The sequence below is a fragment of the Scleropages formosus genome, chromosome 8 (assembly GCF_900964775.1).
Source record: "Scleropages formosus chromosome 8, fSclFor1.1, whole genome shotgun sequence".
NCBI lineage: Eukaryota > Metazoa > Chordata > Actinopteri > Osteoglossiformes > Osteoglossidae > Scleropages > Scleropages formosus.
The window spans coordinates 22636541-22663765 of NC_041813.1; the positions used below are offsets into that span (position 1 = coordinate 22636541).

Sequence of the window (27225 nt, forward strand, 5' to 3'; positions counted from 1 at the left end):
TTTCAAAAAGCTTCCTCATCGTTCTGATACTTTTTGAGTCTACCTTTCGAAGAACAATGACTATTCTTAACTGTTCACTATATTTCATATTTCACTTTTTTTGCCGACACTAAATTATAAAGAAATGCAGAGGTTACTTAAACATTTCTTGCTGATGCTAATTTTACCGTCTGCGAGGTAACAATGATCTACATGCAGACATTTCAGCGCACGGAACGTAAAGTGTTCGGCATAATCGCCATCGGGTGTCGGCACATTTAGGACTCCGGAGTGAGAGCAAAATGAAAACGCCACTAAACCTGGTTTAATAGCGGTATAAATGCAAACCTTATGGTGGCTAAAAGGGCTTGACAGGTCAAGGTCAAATCAGTGCGTGGGTTTTTTGGCGACCACCCCTGCCCAAAGGCCTCCAAAACTTTCTCGGAGGACGGCGTTAGGTGCGGTGGCCTGCAGCTCGGCGCGCCGGGTGCGGTGCCTCGGCTGCCGACGCGAAAGGCTCTAAAGTGTGCGGTGATGAGCCCGATAAACGGCACGTCACCATTAATCTACAGGCACGGGCTGCCCCCCACTTTCTCCTGTCGCAAAAGCCGGACTCGGAGGAATTACAGCCCAAGATGGCGGTTGGCAAAGCGAGCAGGACGCTGTTTATGCTTTCAGCTCCAGACAGTGGGGTCAATCCTACGTCATGCCGGCTGTTAGCGGACCCTGTGATACAATGCCAAGGGCACTGCTAAGACTGCATATGTTTTGCTACTGTTCGGTCTCAAGTGATATGATACGGTCATGATCGTCATACTATCCCAAATCAAAACTACTAACAAATACCAAAGCCAAAGACAAAAACAAGAAAAGTCTTTCCGCTTGCTCTGCTTTGTCCAGGATGGGCTTCCATAAAATACCTTCAAGTCTGCTACAGCTGAAGTTTTACCTGAGCTACACAGGCAACATTTGTAGTAATCACACATTATTTACCCACAGAAAAAGAAATTTTAGAAAGCTAAAATGGGTGGGTTCGTTCCTGTTCAACAGTATGATGTATGATGTTTTACAGAACATACCATACAAATAATAGTTCAGACATTGTGGAAATGTCAGGAAGCAACTGACTTCCTGGGATATCTGGGCACGGCCCAAGTGTTTTTCATCCATTCCTCTCCGTTTCACAGCCGCAGTACAGAACTGTGCGCGCACGCACGCACGCACCATCTGAAACCGCTTGTTCCATACAGGGTCGCGAGGAGCTGGAGCCTAACTCGGTAACACAGGGCAAAAGGCTGGAGGGGGAGGGGGACACATCCAGGACGGGACACCAGTCCGTCACAAGGCACCCCAAGCGGGACTCGAACCCCAGACCCGAACCCCAGACCCACCGGAGAGTAGGACCCGGTCCAACCCACTGCGCCACTGTGCCCCCCTGAACTGTACACGGCAAAATCATATTTTATACATTCTATATAATTTACACATTGCTATATTAACCAAATTGCATACCAATTACATCAGCTCATCCCGGAGTTAACTACTCTGCTTTTTAGAAAAACTTAAGATAGGAGAGCATTTGTAATAGGCTGTAGGGGACAGATGGCAAACAGGATAAACCTTAACCTAATTTCTTGGCAACCTAATAGCAGTGAATCTTTTCTGCAAATCATGTACATTTCCTTATTTCTTACTTTAATAAACATGTATCATGGTGCCATGCAGAAACATACCATGGAATAGCAGCTCAATACCATTCTCTTAGATACTTGGTAGCGTCACTGTATATGTGGATAGTGAGGACAGCAGAGAAGATCACGGGGGTCTCGCTTCCCTCCACTGCGGACATTTACACCACACGCTGCACCCGCAAAGCCGCCAGCGTTGCGGAGGACCCCGCGAGCCCCTCACGCAAACTCTTCGCCCTCCTGCCGTTTGGCAAAAGGTACCGAAGCATTCGGGCCCTCGCGGCCACACCGCGTAACGGTTTCTTCCCCAAAGCCATCCGACTCCTCGATACCCAGGGACCAGACTGACACCAACCCACGCAAACATACACGCAAGCACGCACACGCTGACACTCAGCTGAACACCGTTCCACTTCCTTAGCCATTTTTGGCACTCTTCTATCTTAAATTGCTGCCAGAACACCATTATTTACATTTACTGCATTTACTGTATATTTCTTGTTTATATTTATTACTATGTTTATATATATTAATAAATATATATTTATTGTTTATCACGTAGGTACCTCCGAGTTGTTTCGACGCAGCACCATGGTCCTGGAGGCACGTTGTTTCGTTTCACCGTATACTCCACCACAGTATACGGTTCAACTTTGGTCGAAATGACAATACAGCCACTTTGACTTGACTTTGGTCCTACATCTCTGCACAGCTTCTGCTGACAGCATGAGATCACTGGGTCCGCTGTCGGTCAGTCAGTTGGAATGGGGATTGGCCTCAAAGTGTTTCCTTACATTCATGGGCGCCTGACTTTCATTTATTTTACTCATAATTCACTGCAACATGTTAAGCGCAGTTAAGAAAAAAGTGCAGATCTCAGATGCACATACTTGTTTCACATTATACATATAAAACTACCAGGGCAGCTGGTAGCGTGGCGATTACAACTGCTCCCTTTGGACCTAAAGGTTATGAGTTCAAATGGGTAAATAGCTGCAGGTATCTTACCATTGTAAGTCACTTTGGAGAAAAGCATCGAATAAAAAAAAGTATTTTCATACTAGATATTTTATTAAAAAAAAAAATAAAAAATTACTACATATGCATAGAACAGACAAAACATAATATATACATATAGAGATACCTACAAACAAAACATGCTGATATAATGTTGTGAAAAGCTTTCGCTCGGTGCATTTACGGGTAGAGGAAAATAGCCTCAGTGTCACTTCATTGGAAAAGTTTACAAAATCTGAAATGTGATATGGATAACAAATCTGAGAGAATGTAGAGGAAAAGTAGCTAAAATGCAGCCAGTAACATTCGTCAGAGCTTACAGTTCAGTTTACTCTGAGAGACAGGCTCTGATGTTGCTCCACACTTTCCTATGAACAATAACAACTATCTTAATTAGCTTTCTCTACAGCGGAAACCCACAGAACATGTTCTGATGAAAAACTGTCAAGATGGCAAATCTGCATTACGCAAGACAAAACGTGGGCGTAAATAACAGACGGCAGTCGGTGCAAATTGCCGTATGTGAAACCGCTGTTAACTTGGAGAATTTCGGCAAGACCGTCCCCGCAACGACTACAGACCGCCATCTCCTAGGAAACGTAAGACACAAACCCTCCACAAGCACAGCGTCCAGGTTCCACACTTGGCTGCGCAATGGACGGCACCTTCTTTATAAGTACAACCGACTGAGAAGGAACGCCGCCTGGATGTGGGCAGTGGGTACCTGAAGAGGAAGCCACGGTTCTTGGGGAGCGGCACTGGTTAAAGGCTGCATGCGCAAAACTCGGCTAAGAGGAAAAAAAACCCCAAAGGGGTGTGAAACGTATCCCGGCTCGGTCATCGTCTCCGCTGTCCCAGCCTGAGGTGCATCGCTATGGTAGTAAGGCTCCTATAATACAAGCAGAGGATGGAAATAGCCCGTCCAGATCGGTGCGCGGGGCGGATGTGGCTCGAATCTCGGCCTGGCCGCACGCTCCCTCGGGTGCGGGCAGCCAATATCCGGGTTCTGAGCAGGCGACATTCCTGTGTCCAGCCTCATGGGGCCCTGAGTAACGCTGGAATCCACAGGACAGGAGATGCTTAAGCGCACAAAGCAAGAAAGCAGGGAATCTGGAACAATTTCTGCTTCTTCCCCTATTTGACCTCCCCCCCGCCACCGAGCTGTAAAAAACAGGGTGCGGCAGCCGCCGAGCAGCGTGGGAGTCAGCGGCAGCTGTGTGGAGAGCGGCACGACCCAGTGCTCCCAGCTGCATGCGACACCTCTGAACTAAAGGCCAAAGTATTTACATTCATATTCAAGACATGCGCACGGATGTGCATTTATTAAATACGGGTGTGTGTGTGTGTATGTCTGTGTGTGTGTGTGTGTGTGTGTGTATATATATATATATATATATATATATATACATACACACACACACACATATATAAAATGTATAAATATGCACACACAAACACTCGCATGTATTCTTGAACCTTTGAAGCATTTGTACCGCCACACTTTCCACAGACTCAAGTGGTTCACCATCCAACTGCAGCGTCTAAAGTCTCTGATTCGTGGCGGCCCGGTGCCTCTGTTTCTCACCTCACTCCTCTCTCTCACGGAAGTGCAGAACGGCGCTGGGTGCAAGCGCCCCTCTCACGAAAAAGACCACCACAAAATGACAGAGGAGGTGCTTCAAAAGACGAGGAAAAGGACGCAACGGAGGAAGGGGAGGGAGCCGACATCGTGAAGCATCTGACGGAGGCGGCAGTCGCACTGAAATGACTGATATGTGACCGTATGACAAACGCGGGGCCTCCGCCTCGGTGCCCAGAGGACAGGCTTTAGCCATTGTTTACTTATGCCATTAATCACCCCGCGGGCACAGGGTCCCAACACCTCACACAAACCATTGGAACGGCACTAAAAAAAAGGCCCTTATGACACCTGGTAAGAAGCCTGGATTATACCCACTGAGAAACATGAAAAAGTGGAGATGAGAGGAAACAAACATACCAAAGAAAGTCCGAAATATCGAGCGAGGACGAGTTCCTTCTCACTTGTGCGGTTCTTGGTTCGAAGCTCACTGTCCGCCGTCTCACTCCCTTTCCCCGGCTTCTGCATTTCATCACTTGTGCTAGAAGTTTACGAGTTAGCAGCGCTCAGCTGGGCCTCTCTCTATATCACCCTCACATTTTGTAAGTAAACAGAAGTTCTGGGAGGCAGTTAGTCTCCAGTTTCTTCCGCTACCACCCTCTTGGTTTCTCGGGTTGATGCACTTCTGTAAAGTCACTGCTACCTAATGATTTACACATGTACACAGCTAGGTCATGTTTACTGTATCGATTTAAGTACATTGAACAAGTGTACTACAGCAGGAGGTGGCATTCAAACGTGTGTCCTTTTAATTCAAAGCTGCAGCTCTAACCGCTACGCCCCCTGTTGCCAGCATCACTCTGGTCCTCTCAAGCTGATGCTCTTTAACCGGATCACCTTTAATTTTTCCACAAAGAATGCGTTAAGCATTCTTGGAAGAAACGTTGTAATCATGAGAGAGGTGCACCCTCCAGATGGAACAGGTGAACGCGTTTGGTTCTCACAGGGGGACAAATGCACTCTTAGGTTCTTTGTAGTTGGGAGGGAACTCAGCGCTGCATCAGGAAACGGTTCTAAAAAGATGACGGAAGAAAAAGCCACGCCGTAGAGCAAAGGGACGCGCAGCCCGATGCAGCCCCCGGCACTGGGGCGCCTGTTAAAAAGCAGCCCTCTCCCTTGACCGCACACCTCTTGATGCCCTAAAGACGACGAAGGAGTGGGAAACCGTTCCCGTTGGTTGCAGGAGAGCAAACCCCGCACTCTTTTTCACAAATGCGTTCAGCTCCATCCACTGCTGGTGAACCTCTCACGTTCCGTCGGAGTATTTCGGCTCAGCATGTCCCCGTGGGGGAAAGGAGCAGGGGCCCTGGAGTAGTTCCACCGGACAGGAGGGGTGCTGTTTTAAATACTTGTAGTCCTGTGCTTTCTTTTTTCTTTTTTTTTGGGGGGGGGGGGGTGTCCACAGACCTCTCCTGCTCTTCCGTGGAAGGGGACAGATTACGTGAATTCCGTTCCGTATGCTCCAAAAAAGGGTTTAAACAGCCAGTCGAGATGAATGGGTACAGGTGTTCCGGGTTCCATGACGCAAGACGACAGCAACGTCAGCGAGGGAATGACCAAGAGTGAAGAAGGGTGCAAGATAGTACCAAGGAACTACCAAGAATGGGAGTGACAGCTGAGTAGCGTAAAGGCAGGCGGCGTGTGACTTGAACACTGTCATCATGACCATGTTGACCAAAAAACAAAAAACAGTTCACAAACATACGGGAGTTAAAAAAAAAAAAAAAAAAAAAAAAAATCTGTAAAACGGCATTGAGATGTAGAGAAAAGCACATACCGGTCGCACACGGCTGAGGAAACTGGTAAACACTCAACCGGCAGGAAAGACAAATGTTTGACGCAGCGAGGCTATGTGGTGAACACGTGGGCAGTTGAACAGGAGCGGAGAGGAACGTAAACAAACAGTTCATCGGTCACCCTTCCATGGAGGAAACCTCCGAAGGCTTGAGCGAATGCACAGAATGAGAAAAGCACACCGCGGGCCAAGTGCGGCAAGCAAAACGCACAGAACTGAACACAGATGGAAATGCGTTTCAACAGGACACGATCCAAAGCCTATTTCCAGAAGCAAAGCAGAAGCCTGCTTCCAACAACAGGTACGAAAGGTTCCAGACATGACAGATCTCAGCTGGTTTAATTTCTTGCATTTTATTGTACTTGAAAGGGAGAAAGTAGTCTAAGCTGTCCACCTTGCCTCTCATTCTTTCCCGGTACATTTTTTTCTCAGTCATCAGCATGCCAGTTAACACTAGACATGAATTTCACGTTTGATGTAGATCACTGTCTTAGAACTAACCGAAAAGAATATTAGTGATTTCACAGAAAAAGCAACAAAGAGCCAACTCCCTCCAAAGCAAACAAGAATCCTTTTGCAGTAAAAGCATAGAAAACTTTTTTTAAAAGAACAACTCCTCGGACTCCTATCTTCATGCATGTACGCACGCACGATGAAGGCAGTGATTTTGACCATTCTGACAAAATGACTGTTTTCACCCGCATCCTTATTACACGGAGAACTATTAACGAGTAACGTCAATGAAAAAATTTGGGTTGAAACGACATTGAAGCTAGTGTTTAAATGTAGGGGTTGGCTAAATGCAGCTTTGCGTACTTTTGTATCTTTCGATTAATTTAACTGTAATACTGTAACATGTAACTACTACATTAGAATTTGCTGACAAGCTTCTTTTAACTTAAGTAACTATTTTTCCAGAAGAAAACTTTCTCTGACGCTTTAATCAATTTTTTTGATTCTTTGATTAATTACTCGAGTTATATTCTGGATTTCTACGTACTTTGGCCACATCTGCAAGGACCGTGTGGGGCGCTATACAATACGGCGATTATACATATGAACAGAACAGCTTCATCACGTCCCTATTTATTGAGCCTTTTTGAGAGCCTCGAGGGAGTTCTGGTCAAATGAAGAAATCCCCACCCAGGCTGAACGCAGTCTACTTTAGAACGATCACATTTTTTGTGTGAAGAAAATCACGGGACCGACACGTTTCTTTCAGGGAGCAGATGTTGACGGTGACGTGATTTAAGTACTTCTCGTATCCGCGGTTGGGCCAAACGCACACGAGCCACAGTTGATGGAACGAACGTGCTGGAAACGTCGAGGGACAGAAAAACCGTTTACAAGGCACTGAAACAAAGAGCCTCCAGTACTTGACCTCACACACTGTTTGATAAAGCACAACCCTCCCAATGAAAAGAGTACAACTCAGTCAAATCCATTAAATAGCAATTTAACATCAACGAGCATAAAACACTGACAAAGACAACCTTATCCTTGTCTTTATCAAGCCTTGTACCAATATAACAATTGGTCAAGTATTCTGCATTTACCACTACGGTTGAAATTTGACATTATTCTTGAAACAAAGAGAGAAAATAAATTGTTCTCTTTAGACTTCCAAAAAAGTCCAAAGGCGTTCCAAGTACATAAATGTATAAGTCTGTGAAGAAACGAAGAACACCGACAGCTAAATGAGTAAGCGAAAGATAGTCTCGCTAAGCTTCAGAGTGTGGAAGTGCGGCCCAACGTATGACTAACTTCGCTCTAAGAAACCCCTTCAAACTACAACAGCCGCTGGCGTAAAGTAAATATTTAAAATACGTCCATTTCCTGACAATGGCAACAAAGAACACAGTCATTTAGTGCGACTGAATCGAAGCCCCTCTGACAGCAACGTGTGATTACAGACATGAAATATATACATAAATTTGTTTCCAAGTAACAAGAATAGTGGAGCTCAGTAAATGTGTAGCAAGATCAATGTAAGCGGTGTTTAGGCCTCTTGTCCTCACACAGACACACGCACTCGAAATGAAAGCAGATGCACAATATACAGACTCACTGGCAAAGTTTTCTCGCTTAGAGTCCACCGGTTCAGCACAGTTGTGCAACTGCATTTTTTTCATGAAATAAGTTAAGGTGTTATGTAACGTGATAAAAAAACTGGAAAAGTACATTAACATAGTAAATTAAATGCGTTTCTGTGGTGTTAAACATTAACAGTGCACTCAGATTACAGCTAAATGAATAAAAGTAATATAAATCTCTGGACTCCTGCTGTCCTCCCATTTGAGCAAAGAACTTGACCTAAATGGCTGTAGTAAAACAATTTAAAAAAAAAAAAAAAAAAAAAAAATTTGATGCAAAAATGGATTAATAACCAGCTTGACTCTTAAGTCACTTTGAAGAAAAGCATTAATAAACTGAAAAATAAACAGATAACATAGAAATGACCAGTTCCAATACAGGAACTGTCACGACGAGTGCCAAGCTGGGGTTTGGACGCTACAGAGTGCGGCTTCACTTTGAGTATATGTGTTAAAAAGTCTCAGGATAAAAGGATCCACTTTAAATTCTCTGGAAACATTTCATTCATTCATCCCTCATTATCCCATAGATTTGAGTGTGAACCCACTGGAATTGTGCAAATGCAATTTGTGAAAAGTCCAGGAAGACAATGCTGAAATAGGGAATAAAAAAGTGCTTAAGAAAAGGATATGGAACATGTGAGCGGAGGAAAAAAGTTCTCCAAGTTTCTGGGAAACATTTGGGAAACTGGCGCAAAGTTAAGACGAGAGGAACGGAGCGTTAAAGGATGAATCGCCTGCTGTTATTTCCACAGCAGAAAGGGGAGGATGTTCACTACTCGAGGGGGGGCTTAGGAATCTCATGCACAGGACCTGATCAGGCTGTCATTCGTGGTACGAGTCTCCTGCCGCCAGACTGCCGAAACACTTTACTTTGTGTGTGCGCGTACTGCTACAGTGGGGCTCTGCAATTCAAGCAGAATGAGCTCTATCCATCAGTCATGTCTCTGGCTCTCAGAAGCTCACAGAGAAATGCTGGGGGGTGAGGAAGAAAGCATTACGACATAAACAGACGTCTTCCTGTTTGTGGTCTCCCGTGCCGAAAAGGTCGCCATGCTCAATCTGCGACAGGATATTTTTGAGTCAGTTTTTCTTTTTTTTTTTTTTAAAAAAAAAAAAGATTTTGAGCACCCTGTTGCTCCAGCCCTCCACCAAAATGCCACAAGATAAATGACTGGTGAGACATCCGCATCGTCTTCATCATGTACACATTCAGACCCTCTGACTACCTTCAGAGTAAAAATCCAAATATGTTTCCTCCACACAGATTCGGTCTGAAGCACGAGCGCGTGTGCCGAACCAATCCTCTCCCTTAAAGCAGACTGACCGCACATGACGCCTATCACCGAAACACACATCGGTCGTCGTGCTTATTGACCAGTTTTACGCACAGACACCAGCATGTAGGTCACAGTAAACGCAGGCACTCATTTCATCAAACGTACTATGAGATCTACAATACCACACCAACTCACGTGTTCTCTAAGTGGCTTCCGCTTCCACGATATACACTCCACCGATGGCTACATATCTGGAATGAGAACGGAAGTAGCCGCGGGGAGATAACGCTTACCCCGGGATTGGCCGAGTGCGGGAAGGGTTTTCAGAATTTGGGTGCGAGAGCTGTATTCTTGGGTGGGTCCCGTTTCACAAGTGAGAGTTCTACTGTTACTGCAGCTTTATGACAGCCTAACAACCATGACCGTCAGCCTGAGGGGTCGGCCAGCTCCTCGCCAGCCCTACTTGTTATTCCACCGGCGCGTCATTGACCTCTGACCTGATACCAACCGATGGAGAAAATCCAAAGGAATCCTCACGCGCGCCTTTCCGAGCATGTAAACGTAGCGACATTCTCTCTATCGGTTTGAACAACATGGAGATGCATCCAGATGTTCAGTGTAAGAAAAGCATCTGCACTGGGGTGGAAACGGTGATTAAACAAGAGAATTCCCAGTGAATGATCAACTTCATTCTGCCAGTATTGGAGAGCTCTGGCATGCAGCGCCCGACTTACTATTTGACAAACACAGATCACGATCGTGGTGTTAGAACCGATCTTTTTCAGACAATTGCAGGTTCTCCACAGTCTCAACAATGACGCACAAATAAGCTTAAAATGGTTTATTACAGTTCTGCAGAATCTCACCAGATGTTACCCGTTGCAGGCGGCTGCGCCTGCATGTCTCCCTACTGCCCCTTATATACCCTCATTAAACCTTATCTGCTTGTACCCATAAAACAGACCATCCAAGACATCCTGAACAGAGGAGCATGGTATTCCAGAAATGTCCACAGCGGACAGAGAAAAGGGAAGGCATTAAGGATAAAGGAAGGCATACAAATAAAATATCAAAAAGTACAAATAAAAGACATAAATGAATACTACAGGGTGAAAAAATTAAGAAAGCAATTAAAGTATATCAACAGTAAATCAAAATAATGTTATAAAAACTAACTAATAATGACATTTTAAAAAACACCTAAGTACACTCCAAGAGCGGGAAGGTCATCCGCTGGCCGACGCTTCTGCAAAACCAAAAATGCAGAACATCACCTGCGCTGTCCAGCTCACTCTACCGGCACCCGCATTCCGAAAAAGGGGAACGCACCTACAACAGAGCGCAGAAAACGACACCGAGGTCACACACACACACACACACACACACACACACACACACACACACACACACACACACACACACACACACACACACACACTTCCACCGAAGAACTATTAAGTGAGCTACAGGATGACAAAAGCACCGAAGCAGCCTTGGGGGCTCAGCTTGAGTCCAACGATCTGGTTAGTGAAAACCGCCGTTTGGATACCCTGAAAGGGTCAGGTATTGTTATTATTATTATTATTTACATTTATCTGAAACTTTTCTCCAAATTCATTCAGGGTAAGATTCTACAACAAGAACAGTAGAAGGAGGTGGGAATCAAAGCTATCTCCTTCGAGTATAAATGAGTAGTCTGAGTGGTAATGCACAAATTGTATTTCCCTGAGACGTACGTCGCTTTGGAGAAAAGCATCTGCTAAACGAATAAATGTAAATACAAACGTCGAGTGCCAGGAGGCAGCTGTAGCCACTACGTCCCCTGCAGCAGACAAAACGCTAAGGGTCCAACACTGAGCGCAATGCTAAAAAGAGCCTCGGTGCTGGAACTGGGTAGTGGGGTGAATTTGTAGTACCTTAAGTCAGAGACCTCACAAAAAACAGACCCGGAGAGGGCTGAGACACTGAGGCCCTGACGGGCAGCAGACCATTCCCAAAGAGACAGATTCCTTACCCCTAAACCCCCAACTACTAACCGCTCATCCCCTTCATTAATCTCTAAACGCAGACCCTCTGACGTACAGGTGTATCAGTTATTTATGGGTGTATAGGTTTACATTGGCGGCTGAGGGGAGCGGAGTTCCGCTGAGATCACACGGTGTACGAAGGCTTAACGCATCCTCGCACACCTGTCCCCTCAGGCACGGGTCCTTTCTTGCCAAACACCCACAGCCTCAGAGAAAAGCTACTTTGGCTAAAAAAAAAATTGTTCATAAATAAAGGGTGAAGTCCCAGTAAAAAAAGAATTAAGAGCGAGGCATGCTGGGTGCTTGCTTCCCACAAAACGCGGGGGGTCTGCTGTCACTACCAGCCGTACTCCACCTTCATCTTCCTCCATGGAGCGGCAGGTCCTTGGAGAGAATGGAATGTGAGAGACTGCCTGCGGCACCGCATCCCCCCCAAACCCACACACACAGACTTTATTGGAACCCCGGGGATGGTCTCCTTTAATAAGGAAACTGGGGGTGGGGGCCTGCAAAACCACAGTATGAACTCCACTCTGTGGGAAACCCACTGAAAAGGTGGGCATAGCTGCCATGGTTTTGCATGGGGAGCAGGTTTCTGGGGGCAACATGGGGCGGGAAAGGGGCAGGACACAAGCCCTGCCCTGGGGTGGGTTGCACAGATAATGGGACAATAATTCAGCTGAAGAGCTCCTCCGTCCTGGCCCAGGTCACCCCCAGCCAGGTTCACAAAGTCCTGGTCGCACCAAACTAATTAAAAAGCACCTCCCCGAGATGACGAGAGAAAGAGAAGGAACATAAAAGGGCCGCGCGAAGGGAGCAAGTTGCCCCGGGGCAGCTAGGATGTTGCGCTGAAAGGGGGCATGAGCCTGTTGGGCAATCACGTCATGGCCCTGGCACACAGCTGAGCTGCCTTCGCTAATGCCCGATTTAAACAGACTCGGTGAGTCACACGACCGGGGACGGACTCACTGGACCGCGATCGGGTTCAAGAACCCATCACGCTGCCGGGTGGTAGAGTACTAAAGTCTTTAGCAACTGTTTTACTTCATTTATGTAAAATAAACATATAAATATCGACATGCAAATAAAAACCTATCAGTGGTAATTAAGCCGCGAAGGAGTCAAGTATCAATAGGTGAAAAGGAAGACGTTCCCTACCCGCAACGCACTTGTCCGTGAACACACGCAAGTGGTCCTGAGGACCCGCTCTGCTCGATGCAAAAAAGGCAAAACTATTGCGAGACTTTCTCATGAAACAAATTTTGTCAGATTAAAAAAAAATAGTTTGCTGTTCACTTCCTTTTGCTTATTTCTAACTTGTAAAAAAAAAAAGAGTAAAATGATTTTAAAAAGCAGAAAACGGCACCCTGAATAATCATCTGACACCTTGACTACAGCTATCGAATGACTTATTGCCCGTGTATTTTGAAGCAATAAAATCCACCCGCTGAAGAGCGCAGTGACACCCCCTGGAGGGACTCGAACCCGTGACCCCAGACTAGGGGCCCCTGGCTCCGAGCAGACACCGCAGGAGCTTGGGGGGGGAGGGCAGTGGGACCAGAGCGGTGACAGACAAGGAAGTTAAAGAACGACTAAGGACTAACAATGTTTATTTATTGACTTTAAATTGTGGGGGGAGCTATAAAGCTCTAAAGCAGGCGTTACGGAGCCGACCGTGACACAGGAAGCCTCTCTAGGTCTCTGCGCGTAAACGTGCGTAAAAAAACAAGACCAAATGTTACATGTGAACTCGGTGCTGCTACGACAGCAAGAGAGGAAAAATATACACACACGAGTGAAAATTAAAAACTGGTGAGACCTCACATGGGCTGTAAATTTTTCACAGTCCATCTCATTTCTAAATCTGTAGCTTGTTGCTCGAGTCGAACGCAGCCGGCCTAAATCGCTCCTTTCAGAGCGCCGGAGGGACCTGGCAGCGAGGATGCCTCATTAGGAGCCGGTAGCTTGGAGGATCCTGGGAAAGTACCGGGCACGCAGCGGTCCCCTTCGCGCTGGGCCAATCAGAGCAGCCGGAGCGAAATAAACCACGGCTGAAAGCAAGTCAGGGTTGTTATTACCGTTTTCCTGCACAAAACAAGGTGAAGCACAGATCACATCCAGCGCAACGACTACTGGGGGATGAGGCGGGAGCACGAGCTGAAATGTAACCCCCTTTAGTAAACGGCCACGCTCTGAAGGCTTCCACCTTGCGTCTACCACGTGTCCCACCGCGACCCCACTGTCCGTCATCGGTTTCGACCATGCAGGTCAGGGGACAGATTACATACGTGAAAGACAAATAAAACCCTAAAAGAATTGACCCCCCCACCCCCACCCCCAAAGTAATCCCAAAATCAACTGGCGGAGGACTACAAAAGGACCGAATGGCACCGCAGCTCCCGCTCCTCCTGACACAATGGTGACGTTGCGGGCAGGGAAGGGAGTCATGCTGACCGGGGGGGAGGGCACAACGTTGTTTTCATTGGAAACCGCAGCCCGGGACAGGACCCTTGTTGATTTAAGATGAACTGATTTGCTAAGTCAAACTGCCCTTTGGCTTGGTGACATTTACACAGGATCTCGCCTACTGTGTTACAGGGCCGCATGTGTCACGTCGCCTCAATGTCAGGGGCATAACAACCAAATTAGATCAGCGCGGGGCTCCGAGTTTGCCCTCTCTCTGCCCCTCCTCTCCCATAACTCCTGCCGAGCAGGTCCGCGCGAGATCCGACGGCGGTCTGGGGTCGCACGGGGACTAAGCTCTCCGCGGTTGGTTTATGGATCACCGACGGTACAAATCAGAGACTGACGGGCAACAGTCCTGTCCCACCCCACTGCCAAATGGCCCGTGGTCAAACCCTACGCAGCGATGGAGGACGAGGAAGTCCAGTGGACTCGAGGACTTCCGAGTTTGGCCTGGCCGGCAAAACAAAGTAACAAAGTACTGCGGTGAACGAGCTAGAGCCTAGCAAAGTGAAGCTTTCAAAAGACGACAAGTTCAAAAAATATCCCCCGCGTACCGGTTCTGACTGAGGTCTTCCCTTCATAGCTGAGAACACCCTGGATAAGGAATGGTTGCATGCTCTCATTTTTTTCTTTTTTTGTTTCTCTTCGTCTGGCCTCTAAATGCAACCTATGGCCTGAAATGAGCAGGAGGTTCAATATCGCACTCGTATTCCAAGACATAGTCCCTGTGAGCAAGAACAGAAACTTGAATTATAAAAAAAAGAAAAAAAAAAAAAAAAAAAAAAAAGCTCTTGATCATGTCCGGCACCACATATGGCAAGCATCCCTCCACGCGTGAAATGGCATCTTCTACACGAGCTGTCTTATAGCCACGCGCAAGCTCACATGTATTTCCTAAGCACAAAATGCCGGGAGATGTGCCGCAACTAGGCGTCTTGTCAGCTTACCCCACCACTGCGATCCACGTCTTTATCCAATCGTTTTGCGCCATCCGGCCGGAGGCCGGTAGGGGCCCTCGGTTGGTCTCCGTGGCCACGGGCAACGTTCTTTACAATACCTCCTGCTAAAGTGTCTGGTTTTCGCAGCAATGACCGCACCCTCCAGCGTAGGCTCAGGCTGTCATTGCTGAAAAATCGTATCTTTCAACTGCAAAGTGCGCAATGTGCAACTCGCCACTGTCAACGTACACACAGAGCAGCGTAAAACCTGGCAGCCAGCGTGACCAATAGTGCACAAACTCATAATTTCATTGCATCATCTGAGCCGTTGCCACTCGCTGGACCTAGAGAGCCTTGAAAATGGAGGGAAACAAAAAGCTGAAGCTGGAGAACGACAGCGGCCACCATCCTGTATTTCACGCCGTTGCGTCGTGAAAACCGGGATAATCGAGACATTCAAAAGCATACACTGAACCGACAAATGCGGGCTGATTCACATCCTGGTATATCAAATTGCACAGTTAAAGCACAGACAGTGACAGTGATACAGGTTAAACACCAGGCTGTCAGCTGAGTGCCTACAAGGTTTGAACCCAACAGCTGTCTAGGGTTTAACAAATAAGAAAAAATAACATGTCTGTACACAGTTTTCGTACTAACGTATACAACACCGGCTGTAAAGCAAGCATGCGTGTCTGCATGAAACCACACACTTATAATGCAAACCCAAACACGGGTGCGTGCACAAACAAGAGAACCCAAAAACAGACCCTTCATTATACTTAGATGAAAAGATCAAGGAGGATGAGACAGTGAAGAGGGGAATGATGGGGGAAAGATGGTGAGAGAGAGTACAGGAGCAAGGAGGAATCGGGGACAGATGACAGGGGCAAGCGAATGAGCAAAGGCAGAAGAGAAAAAGTAGAGAAAGTGAAAAAGGGTGCAGGAGAGACAAAGAGAACAAGAGAGACAGAGGGGAGGAAAGAGGGGGGGGCCAGGGGAGGCTGAAAGGAGAGACAGCACCCCTAAGCTGAGCGATCAAGTATTGAAACAACCAAATAGCACACATACTACATGTGTGACGGATGTATGTATATACTGCACACCCCTGCATTCGACTGCAGGAGAATCTCAGCAACGCTACAAATGGTGTTTCGGCGCGCATGCGTAAATACGCATTTGTGTCGCGGACCTCCCTTGACTCACAAAGACACACGGCACCGCTCTGCCGGCACACGTCATTTACAAGCTCGCCTCGGCGGGAGGCCCACGGATCGCCGAGTGCCGCTCCGCAACAAGCCACTTTTAAGTCATTAGCGCAATTAAAAACATCTGTTGACAGCTCTGTCATCAGCATGTGTTTCTTCAAGCCAGCCTCTCCCTTCTGTTACCTGGAAACACAAGTCACTGCCCTGATATTTAACATGGACACCCTTCCCAAAATGTTCTAGTCACCAAGGGACACGTTGGGCAGAGAACCGAAAAGGAATACGAGGGGGACCTTTCACGTGTGCAGGGCTCTCTTCACCTGTACGGGCAGCGCAGCACGAACAGATAGAGGAGTCTGGGCTCAGTGCGAAGAGAAAGAATCAGTCAAAAGACATCATCGGTATGGCGCATTTTATGGGGCGAAGCAGAAAGAGCAATTTGCCTGCCGGACGGGTGACCGAATTCCGATCGCGCACAGGGCTAATCCACCCTTTTCACGTCCTATTAAATGAAGAACCTAATTATGTCTTCCACCCGTTAAGCAGCACAGAGGGAAAATGATCCCTTCGCTTTTCTTTACGATAAAGAAAAAAGTCATCGCCTTTCTACTTCTCTTTGATGTCTTGGCGGAAACCCATCTGAACCTTGTTTTCTTAAAATATCTGCACCGTACAACCGGGGTGGGCAACCAGTTGTTTTCTTTCCGGTGAACCAAAGAAATGGCCAGAGTACGATTTAAAAAAAGGCAAAACAAATTCATTTCAAAAAAACTAATGAGATTTAAAGTCAGACATATACACTACACCTGAACCTGAAAGAAAACAGAAAACTTGCCATGAATAAATGTATTTCGATGACAAATTAGGCATTTGGATTTTATTTTGCATTACAAATGTACAACAAATTTTATGGATCATCTTGTAACGCTATGCTATGGGTGTCATACCCGATCAAAAGCGCGCGGTACAAAAAAATTAAGCGAGAGGCTTGTGTGTCCCTCATTTGCCGGAGTATGTTGTCTGCAGGCTGACATATAGTTTGGCACTGAGCTATCGCATGGCAGTGCTACAGTATTGAATATAGACTTGCTGCGGTTAAAAATATGCGTTCTGATCGCACCGGATAAATAACTTGACAAACACCGTCTCAGTGATGTATGCTCTTACAGTAATTCAAAAATATGCAGAACTATACTATAAACCTTTGGTTATTTCCCCGCTGACAATATTTTTGTAACTGCATATATAATTTCTTAAAAACCTACCTGATGAGATAAAACTGTGTATTTAACTTGTATTTCAAATGGCCATTATGGCCATAAAAAGATGTGAAAGGACATCGCAGCTTGAGGGTTGCGGATATTTTACGTGGCCCCGGTGCTGTATGTGCTGTCAAATCCTCCCTGTGTTCACATGACTTTCTTCCAGGTGCTGTAAACCACTCCAAAGTGTCTGTCTACGTGAATGAAGCGTTACAAAAAAGCAGTTCTGTCCAGGGCGTACCCGGCCGGCATCATGCACTTAGCTTCCTCAGACTGGGTCAGGATCCCTGCCGTAGAACTTGTACAGTCAGTCATTGAAAATGGATGATTCTATAGGTAACGATATTATTAACGTGAATGTCATAAGATCCAAACTGAGTCTGGAGATGATACAAGCACTGGAACGCTTCGCATCTCCGTGGCTCTAAGGTATGGGAGCGACCGGCTCCGAACAAAAGAGTTATTCCGGCTCCTGGTTCATTCTTCCCATAGAAACCAGAGTTCCCAGGAACACTCGATCTTAATGGGATTTTAATGGGATCTCTACATCTTGGCCAAACTTACTGGCATCGATACAGAAACACAAACAGCTTGGAAATGAATCAAGAACATTTCCATGAAACAATACAAATGTAAGTGCAGAAGGGCATTTTGTGAAGTTGCAGAAGACAATAACCATGTGAAGATATTTTCTGGATACTTTTCAGATCAGAAAATGCATTTTCAAAGTGTACTAGAAATACTTCACCGAGGTCCACAACTGTGGGTGTCTTGAGCTTATGCAGTACATATTAAACTGCGGGTACAAGACTTTTGTTCAAAGCTGAAAATCCGTAATACAATCAGACCCGAACGCAGTTTCAGTCAAATTGCATCCATATTTTTTAACAGTAAAGTGTATCATCCTGTTGTTATATTTCAAAGGCAAAAGCCAATTTACATTATTTATTCACAAAAGTGAACTTATAATGCACAGAATTGTGAGGTTCACTGCCTCACAAGCTGCCCTTTCAGGGGTATGGAATTGAAATGCCAGCCCCCAGCCCACAGAGAGCAGCCAAGACCGATGCCCCAACGGTGCACAAGTGCCATGGTCTAGCTACGTGCCGAAAAGCCACCCGACCACCTAATTCCACTCAGACACCGTAACCATCATTACCTCGGGATGGAAGCCAGCCACTAAAAATAAATAATCTGATACCCGGGGGTGGCATTACAACTCCGGTCATTTCAAACATGCACACAAAGCCAACTGCACCAACAGCATCTCTAACCGTATAGGTAATAGTTCCAACACCGACACGGGATGTCTCCATAATAGGTCAAAACGTTACACGTCTGTGACCTACATATCAGAGTAGAGAGCCTCGAGACCTCGTACCGGTCATCCGTCCGCCTGTGATCCCAGTTCAGTCCAAACAAGGTTAACTCAAACATACATTGGAGCATGCAAGAAAAAGCAAGTTGGTTAAGGAGATGAATGAGCAAAATGTCACAGGTTAGATCCTGCAAGGAGGCTTTCTTTTGTACTCTTGTAGCCCAAAACATTCAGCTTTACAAATGGATGTGTATAATAAAAAAAAAAAAAAAAAAAAAAACATGTATTCTCTATGGGTACAAGCACAAGTTAGTACCAAAATAACAGCATTTAATAACAATTAAATATCTGGAAGAGAGAAGACCATCTCATCTGGAGAGTCCATTTGATGTACGTAAAACACAAGGAAGGCCCAGTCCTCACACAGCTTTCTCTGTCTCTAACAAACAAAACCTCTCTTGTCCAAAGTTCTGCTCAGTGTGGCGTTCTCTTTCAACCCCACCCTGTCTATACGGGGTGGCATCTGGTAAAGCACACACTCCTGTGACTCGCGCTGAACACATCATCCACGCCTGGCCTCACTGCTCAGGGTTGGGCTGTAATGCACGGCGGTTCGGGAAGAGTAGGAATGTGGCTCCAAGCGCAATACTTCTCACAGATGAACCAAGAGGCTTGAACACACTGCAAACACACCATTGTCCATATGGCAGTTTTCATATAAAATTCTTCTGTCCCTAGCCATCTTGCATTTACACAGCATCTACACAAGGCACCTACAACCTTCAAAACCACCTAGAATTCCAGCATCATCCTCCACCACTCAGGATAACAGTTAAGGCTCCCTCTTGCGGTTTTCAAGTCTGGGTCGATAACTTTTTTGTTTTTTACTCTTGCATTCCAGCAGTTGACAATGTATACTGTACTCGACATTTGTTCTCTCTCTTTACCATGTCTCATGGAGCGGCACCAGAGTTTTATTTTTTCCCCCTTCATTGTAAATTAGAGTCCCCCCCCCCCCCCCCCCCCTTTTTTGTCCTCTCCTTAGTTGCCAGCTGGCCTACTTGATCAGCTCAGCCATAAATAATCAGTTTCTACAACTGAACTCAATTAATTATCTTCTTGCAGGGCAGAAGGGGGAAACGAGCTCAAAGAGCAAACTTCTCACTTGTAGGGAAGTGACTAAATCCGCATAAAGCATTCGTACAATTAACGCGTGTGATTTTTACTATCAAGAAAGGCTCATAGTTGTCAAAACTGAGCCAGACACTTTGCGATCAAAAGACAAACTCAAGTAAATCTGAGAAATCCTGCCACACAAAAGTGAAGCTCTGGGGAAATCTCAGCAGCTGGCTTGTCTCCGTGCCCGACCCCCAACTGAAATGAAGATCTGAGGGAGAAACATCCACCGAATGAGGACAATAATCCAGCGAGTTTGGGCAAACGAGCCAAGGTTGACATTAGGTAATTAGTTTTCATTTGTTTTGGTTTATGAACGCCAAATGTCTGCGGGACTGACCTGTAGCATTATTGAGTTCTCCCTTCTCTTGAACGATGAAAAGCATGCCACGTGTAATAGGGTTAGCGGTGGGGTCATTCTTCTTTTAAAAAATTACACCAGCAAGGCAGTTTGTAGAGCGAACAAGACATCACAGACATGAACAAATCCATTTATAGACAGCATTTATGTCAACATTGTTGGAATTTCTGAGTTCTCAAGAAATACCACACCATTCCTAGTTCGTAAATGTTACAAATGTAAAAATGAGTAAAACCAACAAACAAAAAATACAATATATATATTTTTTGTTTCTGAAGCTTAAAAAATAACTCCCAATGTTAGACTTACATGACTTCATTTAGCAAATGCTTTTCTCCAAAGCACCTTAGAGTGTTAAGCTACTTACAATTATTCAATTTATATACGTGGCAATTTCTTCTTTTTTTTTTTTCTTTTAAACTGGATCAATTTTAGGGTAAGCACCTTGTTCAAGGGTGTTACAGCTGAAGAGGACACTCGAACCTGCGACTTTCTGGTCCAAAGACAGCAGTTCTAACCGCTGTGCTAAAAGCTGCTCCGAAACTTAGGACTCTCTAAAACGAAGTATACATAAGGTATACATCGTTTCAGAACACTGAAGAACCTGACCAACACCTGGTCACAAATCAAATTTGTTAAGCACTACACAACCTGGCGGTGTATTGTGTTTACCTCAACAGAATACGTATTGGATTTTAAAACAATGAGTAGCGGTATGGATTGTCGTTTACTTTACTTTGGACACCAAACAAACAACATCGTAATGTAAAAATGCCTGTCTGCAGCATTAAACTGATTTCTTCTATACGAGATCTTTAAAAACACCCATCGGCAGCATTTGCAGGGCTTATAGCTGTTCTGCGGAAAACACCAGGACATGATGAGAAAAAGTTTAAAGGAAATATCCTTAAAAAATAATCAGGGTACTGAACTTACAAGCTAAATCCATACTGAAATACATTGGTAACACAGACATTTTTAATTTAACAATATGTATAAATGATAGGTTCATTGCATTTTTCAGTGCTGTGTGATGAGGAATTTGACACAGAACCAGATCAAGACATATTAACATGTATAAGAACAGCACTGTCGGAAGTTTAAGGGCATGATGCACTTCTCTAAGTTGCATGCAGACCTTCTGGTGTTACAGGAAAGGAGAAAGCAAGTGGAAACATTCAACGTGCAGTGCAGAGAGCTAAGTCTTAACCAGATGGAAGGCCAGAACCACATGGGAGCATCAGGCTCCGACACTGGATGATGCCGGAAACCGGCTGCGTTGCTTAAAGCCATGTGGACTCAGACCTGCTGCCTTCCGGAAGATTCTCACCGCAGCAACATTTCCTGGGACCTAGTGGCTGAGTCGAAGCCTTCACGCACTCTGCTGTGTCGAGTGGCTCCTCACCACGCTGGTAAACAGCCTACAAGACAGCAAAGCCCAGTTCTTGCTACGAGCTGGGGATCTCTCCAGGGGTCTCAATGGTAGGTAGGACAACGCAGGCAACTTTCCCTTTCATCTTACTTTCATCTAATCATCCGAAGCACCACAAAAGCAGGTATCCAGGAGATCTTTTGAAGCCTTTCAGCTGCATTAAAGGTGCTTCCTGGCTCTCAAAGGCTTAAGTCATGTTGTTGTTCTACTATAATTATTTTTATGTGAGGAGAGGTATGTCAAATATCTCTCCTTCCTTTCTCACCAACAGACCTCTTGAACGCAGACCCCCTGGATCTCTGTGATCAGTCGGGGTAGAGCCACCCTTTCCAACAAGCCCAGGCAGATCGAGAAACACCGTTAGCAAGAGGAAGCCAAAGTGAGAACCTGTGAAGTTGCCCGTTACAAACAGAATGCATCGCGGGGCAATTTCCGTTTTTCTCAGCCGAGGCTGCGGGAAGATCGCGGCTCAAAGGTGGCCACTGAAATCCGCCTCCTTGCGCTCAGATGAAGAGGCTTCTGCTGTCGTTTCCGCTCCTACCCGCACCGCTGAACTTTTGACGAAAGATCTGGTGGGATGAGAAGGAGTTGTAAACAAAGTCGGAGACAGGAAGACGGTAAAATATAGGCCACTCCAAAGCGGGACCGCTGCTTCAGCCTGAGAACCGCTTCCAAGTCTCAACCAAGCGTTCCACGTCAACCTACCTAGTGGACATGCTTGTGGATTTATGGAAGGAGGCAGCTATGCAAGAACAATCGGGGCTCGTACAAAGCATTTCACCACGATCCCAGCCAAGCATACCATTTCTCTTTTGACAAGGACAAGTTAGCCACGCTGGGTAAGCCACTTTACGGATCCGGTCACCGCCGGATGAAATCAGCTCCCCCCATCTGCTGCCTCTTGAAAGCGAATTTAAATCAATAAAGACGTATTAACGTAGAATGGTTCCGTCTCTTATGCTTTTAACGTTGTTAGCGCATCTTGAAGCTACGCGCAGAGCCGGTGATGTGCGCTTGCTTCAGATAAACTGGTAATCAAGTTTAGGACGGAGAGAGATATTTATGTTCAAAGCACAGAGGCCCGGGCCTTTCCGAAGCAACTCCGTGGGCCGTCTGACTTCAATTTTCTCTGAAGGGGGGCAATTTTTACATGAGAGCTTTTAAGGAGTGCAGCTACCATTGGGGCAGACCATTCACTTCTACGCACCTCTTGCGCCACTCATTTGTCAAATGCGATCAGAAGCAAAATGGAGGTACAGTGTGGACACGAAGCACTTTCAGGATGTTTGTGCAGCACTGCAGGGGCGAGAATGGAGGAGTTCTTTGTGGGTACAATGGTATCTGCAACAGTCAGAAGGGCGGGGGGGGGGGGGGGGGGTGAGATTGTTTGTGTGTTTGTTTTGCATGCTTTAATGGGGAAAAACAGAGTGGTTTTGAGGACAGATGTTAAAAGTATTTGATCTTAGAGGACGGAAGCATATTTTTCTCCCTTGTGAATGCGCGAGAGTCGCTAGTGATCCGCACATGCACCACCCAGCTTCCAGGGCTCGTTCCTCGGCGCAGACGTCACCCCCTCCGTGTGGCACGGTTCATTAGCCGTTGAGCCTGGATGGATTACAGCGGGGACAGCGTGCCGTTCATGCGGTCTCCACTTATTGCCTCATCCCTGGCTGTGCCTCAACTTGCTGGTAAATACAGCGACAGGGAGGCACGGGCTCCCAACGGAATCCGAGTCTTCCGCACGTGAGGTGTCACGTCGGCCGTCCACACAGTGAACGTGGCTCTACCGAGTCACCCTGCATTGTAACGCTCAACTAATACCGTAAAAATTACATTGCTGTATAAATGGACACCATACATAGTGACCTTGGTCAACTGGAAAAAATTGGGAGTTATGGATTGGCTGGCAGAAATGCATACGTGACACTAACGAGATGGATAAAGACACATTTGGCTCTGAAAGAGAGAGCCAGACAGGGGTCCGGAGAGCCACTACAATTAAGCTCCATATGAGGAAAAAAGACAGGGAGCAAACAGTCCGCAACCAAGAAGGTGAGAAGTCCTAGGAGGCAGAAGGTCAGGAAGATTCGGGAGAATCTGGCAAACTCGTCGTATTCTTTCTGTGTCAGAAATGCTGTGTTCAGCTGAAGCATGAGTGATGTTCTGGAATCACACTACACTACAAATTCTACATCACAACTGCAAGGGATCAAACTTATACTAAGAAAAAAATGGTACCAAACAAGTACAGTACTAATGCAGACAACTTTTCTAACGCAGGGGGAGCAGACAAAACAAGTTAAACGCACTTTCTTTCGAAAAGAAAAAGCCACAATGGAAGAAAGTCGTTTTCTTAGGATGGGAGCCAAAACACAGCAAGAAACAAATTTCTCACAGAGTTTGATCTGTCCATTACTGCAAAGGTCACTTCCTGCTTTTTCCAAGCCCACACTGGATTTAGCATCTATTTCACTTATTTATACATTCGTTCTTTTTCCATACAAATGTTTTACAGCCTGGAAAGAGAAGTTATGAATCATGAGAATGGGTCTCTGAGCACGGCCATACGGCGGCCCAGTGCGTGTTTACCAGCGCGTGCATTTTCACACACAATCACACGCTTATATCTTCTGGCACATACGCGCTAAAGAACATACACACGTACACAAAAAAAACTGCACAATCTATTAGGACCTGTGTTATCATTATTGCCTTTAGCATTACTTATCGTATAGTGAAATTTTGTTGCTGTGGTCCAATCCTGAAGTTCCCTCTGTAAAAAAAACAGTACATGGATGACCTAAGGGGTGAAATTTCTTCTGCGACAGAAAAATTAACATTAAATCTGTGTGACAATTTGTACAAATTCGGGATGCCTTTCCGGACAGCAACTTCTCAGATGTCGGTACTTGATCACACTTGAAATTTGCTTGAAATTTACTTCAAATTACTGCAACCCCCCCCCCCCTTCTTTATACATCCGGATGTATTCATAGTACACTGCCAGTTGTTTCGGCTGTCACCCAGCATTGCTGCTGTTGTTAATAAAAGAAAAAAAAAACCATTTGGCACAAACGCAAATACACAAACACACAGAAACAGCGCATTATTACATCCTCCCGGTGCCACAGATGGCAGATGGCCTAACTGTGCCAGAAATATGTTCTACCCTAGGTGTGAAGCAGGACGATCATCAGCCAGCGAGTCCCAAGGCCCTACTCGCAGTATACCCTCGGCAGCGAGACTCCTGGGACGCCTCACATGTAGCCGGCGATGCGAGAGCGATAAGAAAGGTGAGTGAGCTACGGCACCGCTGTCAGCCGACCGGCGCAAACCGTTAACGTTCCGTTCGCTCACAGCAAAAACGATGGATACAATCGACGAAGATCCGGGATTAAATGTGTCCGTGTCCGTCGGGCCGGTACCGCGGTATCGAGGACGTTCGAAGCTAGATGGCGTATAATCTTTCTGTCAAAACAAACTTGTGCGCACACAAGCATAAACACACAACAGACATGCTGTAAAATGCACTCATTAACACTGCTGGAGTTTGTTTTCCCAAGATGGGCATCTTGCTAAACCAGCAGCAATGGTCACTCCTTGGGGAGCTGAACGTGAAACAGCATTCGCTGAGAATCCAAACACAAAAAAAATGCACATTGTGGTCAGAAACCCAGTATGATGCAGCTTCCACTGATGGATTTAAAGGAGGCCACAAAACAGCAGGTCTACGACAGCCCAGTGCAAGACTTCACTCATTTTCTCTCATCATCAGAGCCGCGAATCCATCGCCACGTCGTATCGAGCTCCTGCCGTTGCTGATCAAATGGATGCGGGCACCGTCCATTCGGAAATAAGCAGCGCCTCAATTACACACTTTCTGTTTGTTCTAGAAAGTGCTCAAGCCCATCGGGTTCATTTCACTCGTGCCTCAACCTCAAGAATCTCGAGCTCAGCAGAACCAGTCTGAAGGAGGAGGGGAGGAAAAAAAAAGTATCACAAAAACACAGAAAGGCCGATGAAACGATCGCACACATCTCTTAATCTATTTCATTGAAAATAATCTGAAGTGCGCGACCGAAATCTCGGCTTGATAATGACCGGAAAAATTGCAATTCGCCAGCTATTACATCCAATCAACAGGGAGGGCAGTTCAGACACAGAGTGGAACCAGATGTGGACAGCCTTGAAGCCAAGCACTGAGCCTGCATCCCGCGTTTTGGGGAGCGGGAGGATGAGAAGAGCAGGCATTGTGGATGGAAGGCTCAACCTGGCCAGCTCTAGACCACTACCTGCTCCTTCAACATCTGGTACCTGGAAGTAAGCCTGGCCACCTGCAAAAATCACCCTCTGGCCCTCAGAGTCACAGAGAGGACACCGTAGTTGTAACCTTTATGGTCATTCAGTTAATTCCAAGTTCTCTACAAATACCACAGCAAGCATATGTACACTCGGTCACAGTGGCAAAAAAGGAAGACCCAATTTGGCCTGGGAACTCATTCGGGTCATGGAAACAGCATACATAACATATATTGTCATGTCTGCTTTGCATTGCATAAGATTATTAGCATATAACTGATACTTGACAACAGCTGCATGAAAAAACTAAACATTTCTAGCAAAGACGAAGCTTATTTATCTTGCTCCTTGCTGTTCCAACATACTGATCTGAGGTGTCTAACTGGCGGCTATGTTCATGAACATACAAGGTTAATAAATTAGAGAAAAAGAAAAAAAAAAGCTGAAATTAAAAATGTCTGAGAACGAGGAGGCAAACCTGCTGCTTTAGATGCCGTACACAATGAGACGTCTAACAAAGTGAACTTTAACTGCCCACGTGTAACTGGAGCTGCATGGGAAAACATGCCGTTCGATGAAGGAGGGGAGAAGACCGGGCCCAAAGAGCAGTGTTTTCCATGGGCAACACTGGGGCAGGAAAGCCCCGCAGCCCACAGCCATAAAAACGCCACTGTGAGCTTCCTGAAGTTGGGCCAGAAGGGCTCGCCAACCACCCCCACCTCGAGCCATTTATGATACCTCCAAAAAGGTATTTATTCTGTATGACACGTTAAAGCCCCCTGCTTTTGTTCCTTGCCACAGTTCATTACTATTATTGCCACTGCTGCATTGCTTGGCCAATTCAAAATAATTCTATGTATAATGACAGCTAGATCGAGCATTCAGCACTCCCTCTTGAGAGTTCAAACGGCAACAACTCAACACCCATACCTACTATGCCACCTTCCGCCACCGGAGCCGTTCCAAGCCTGGGCCCTTTGCTATGAGCCACAAGGATTTTGTTCCATGTTGAACCCACGGCCTTGGGGACCAACCTGCCCCAAGGTGGATGTAACAGGTTTTTTTTTTTTTTTTTTTTACCTGTCTTGCCCTTGGTCCTCTTGGATGGCTGCCTCTTCTTGATGAACTTGGCAGATGATTCCTGCTGCAGGGGAGGCTCTTCCAGCTCCACCTCAGGAATGGGTTCACAGCCCCCTGGGGACAAAGCACAGAACATGATCGCTCTTGACTCGTTTATCTACCATTTG

At 46.1% G+C, this 27225-nt stretch overlaps 1 protein-coding gene across 3 annotated transcripts in view; it reads right to left on the reverse strand.

Annotated features, from left to right (window-relative positions):
• bbs9 (Bardet-Biedl syndrome 9) overlaps positions 1–27225 on the reverse strand; it is a 138217-nt gene that overhangs the window by 17513 nt on the left and 93479 nt on the right. For all 3 annotated transcript variants that reach the window (XM_029254286.1, XM_018757164.2, XM_029254285.1), the window contains one exon: positions 27059–27172. In XM_029254286.1, coding sequence (XP_029110119.1) covers positions 27059–27172 — 114 coding nt within the window. The remainder of the gene's footprint in view (positions 1–27058; positions 27173–27225) is intronic.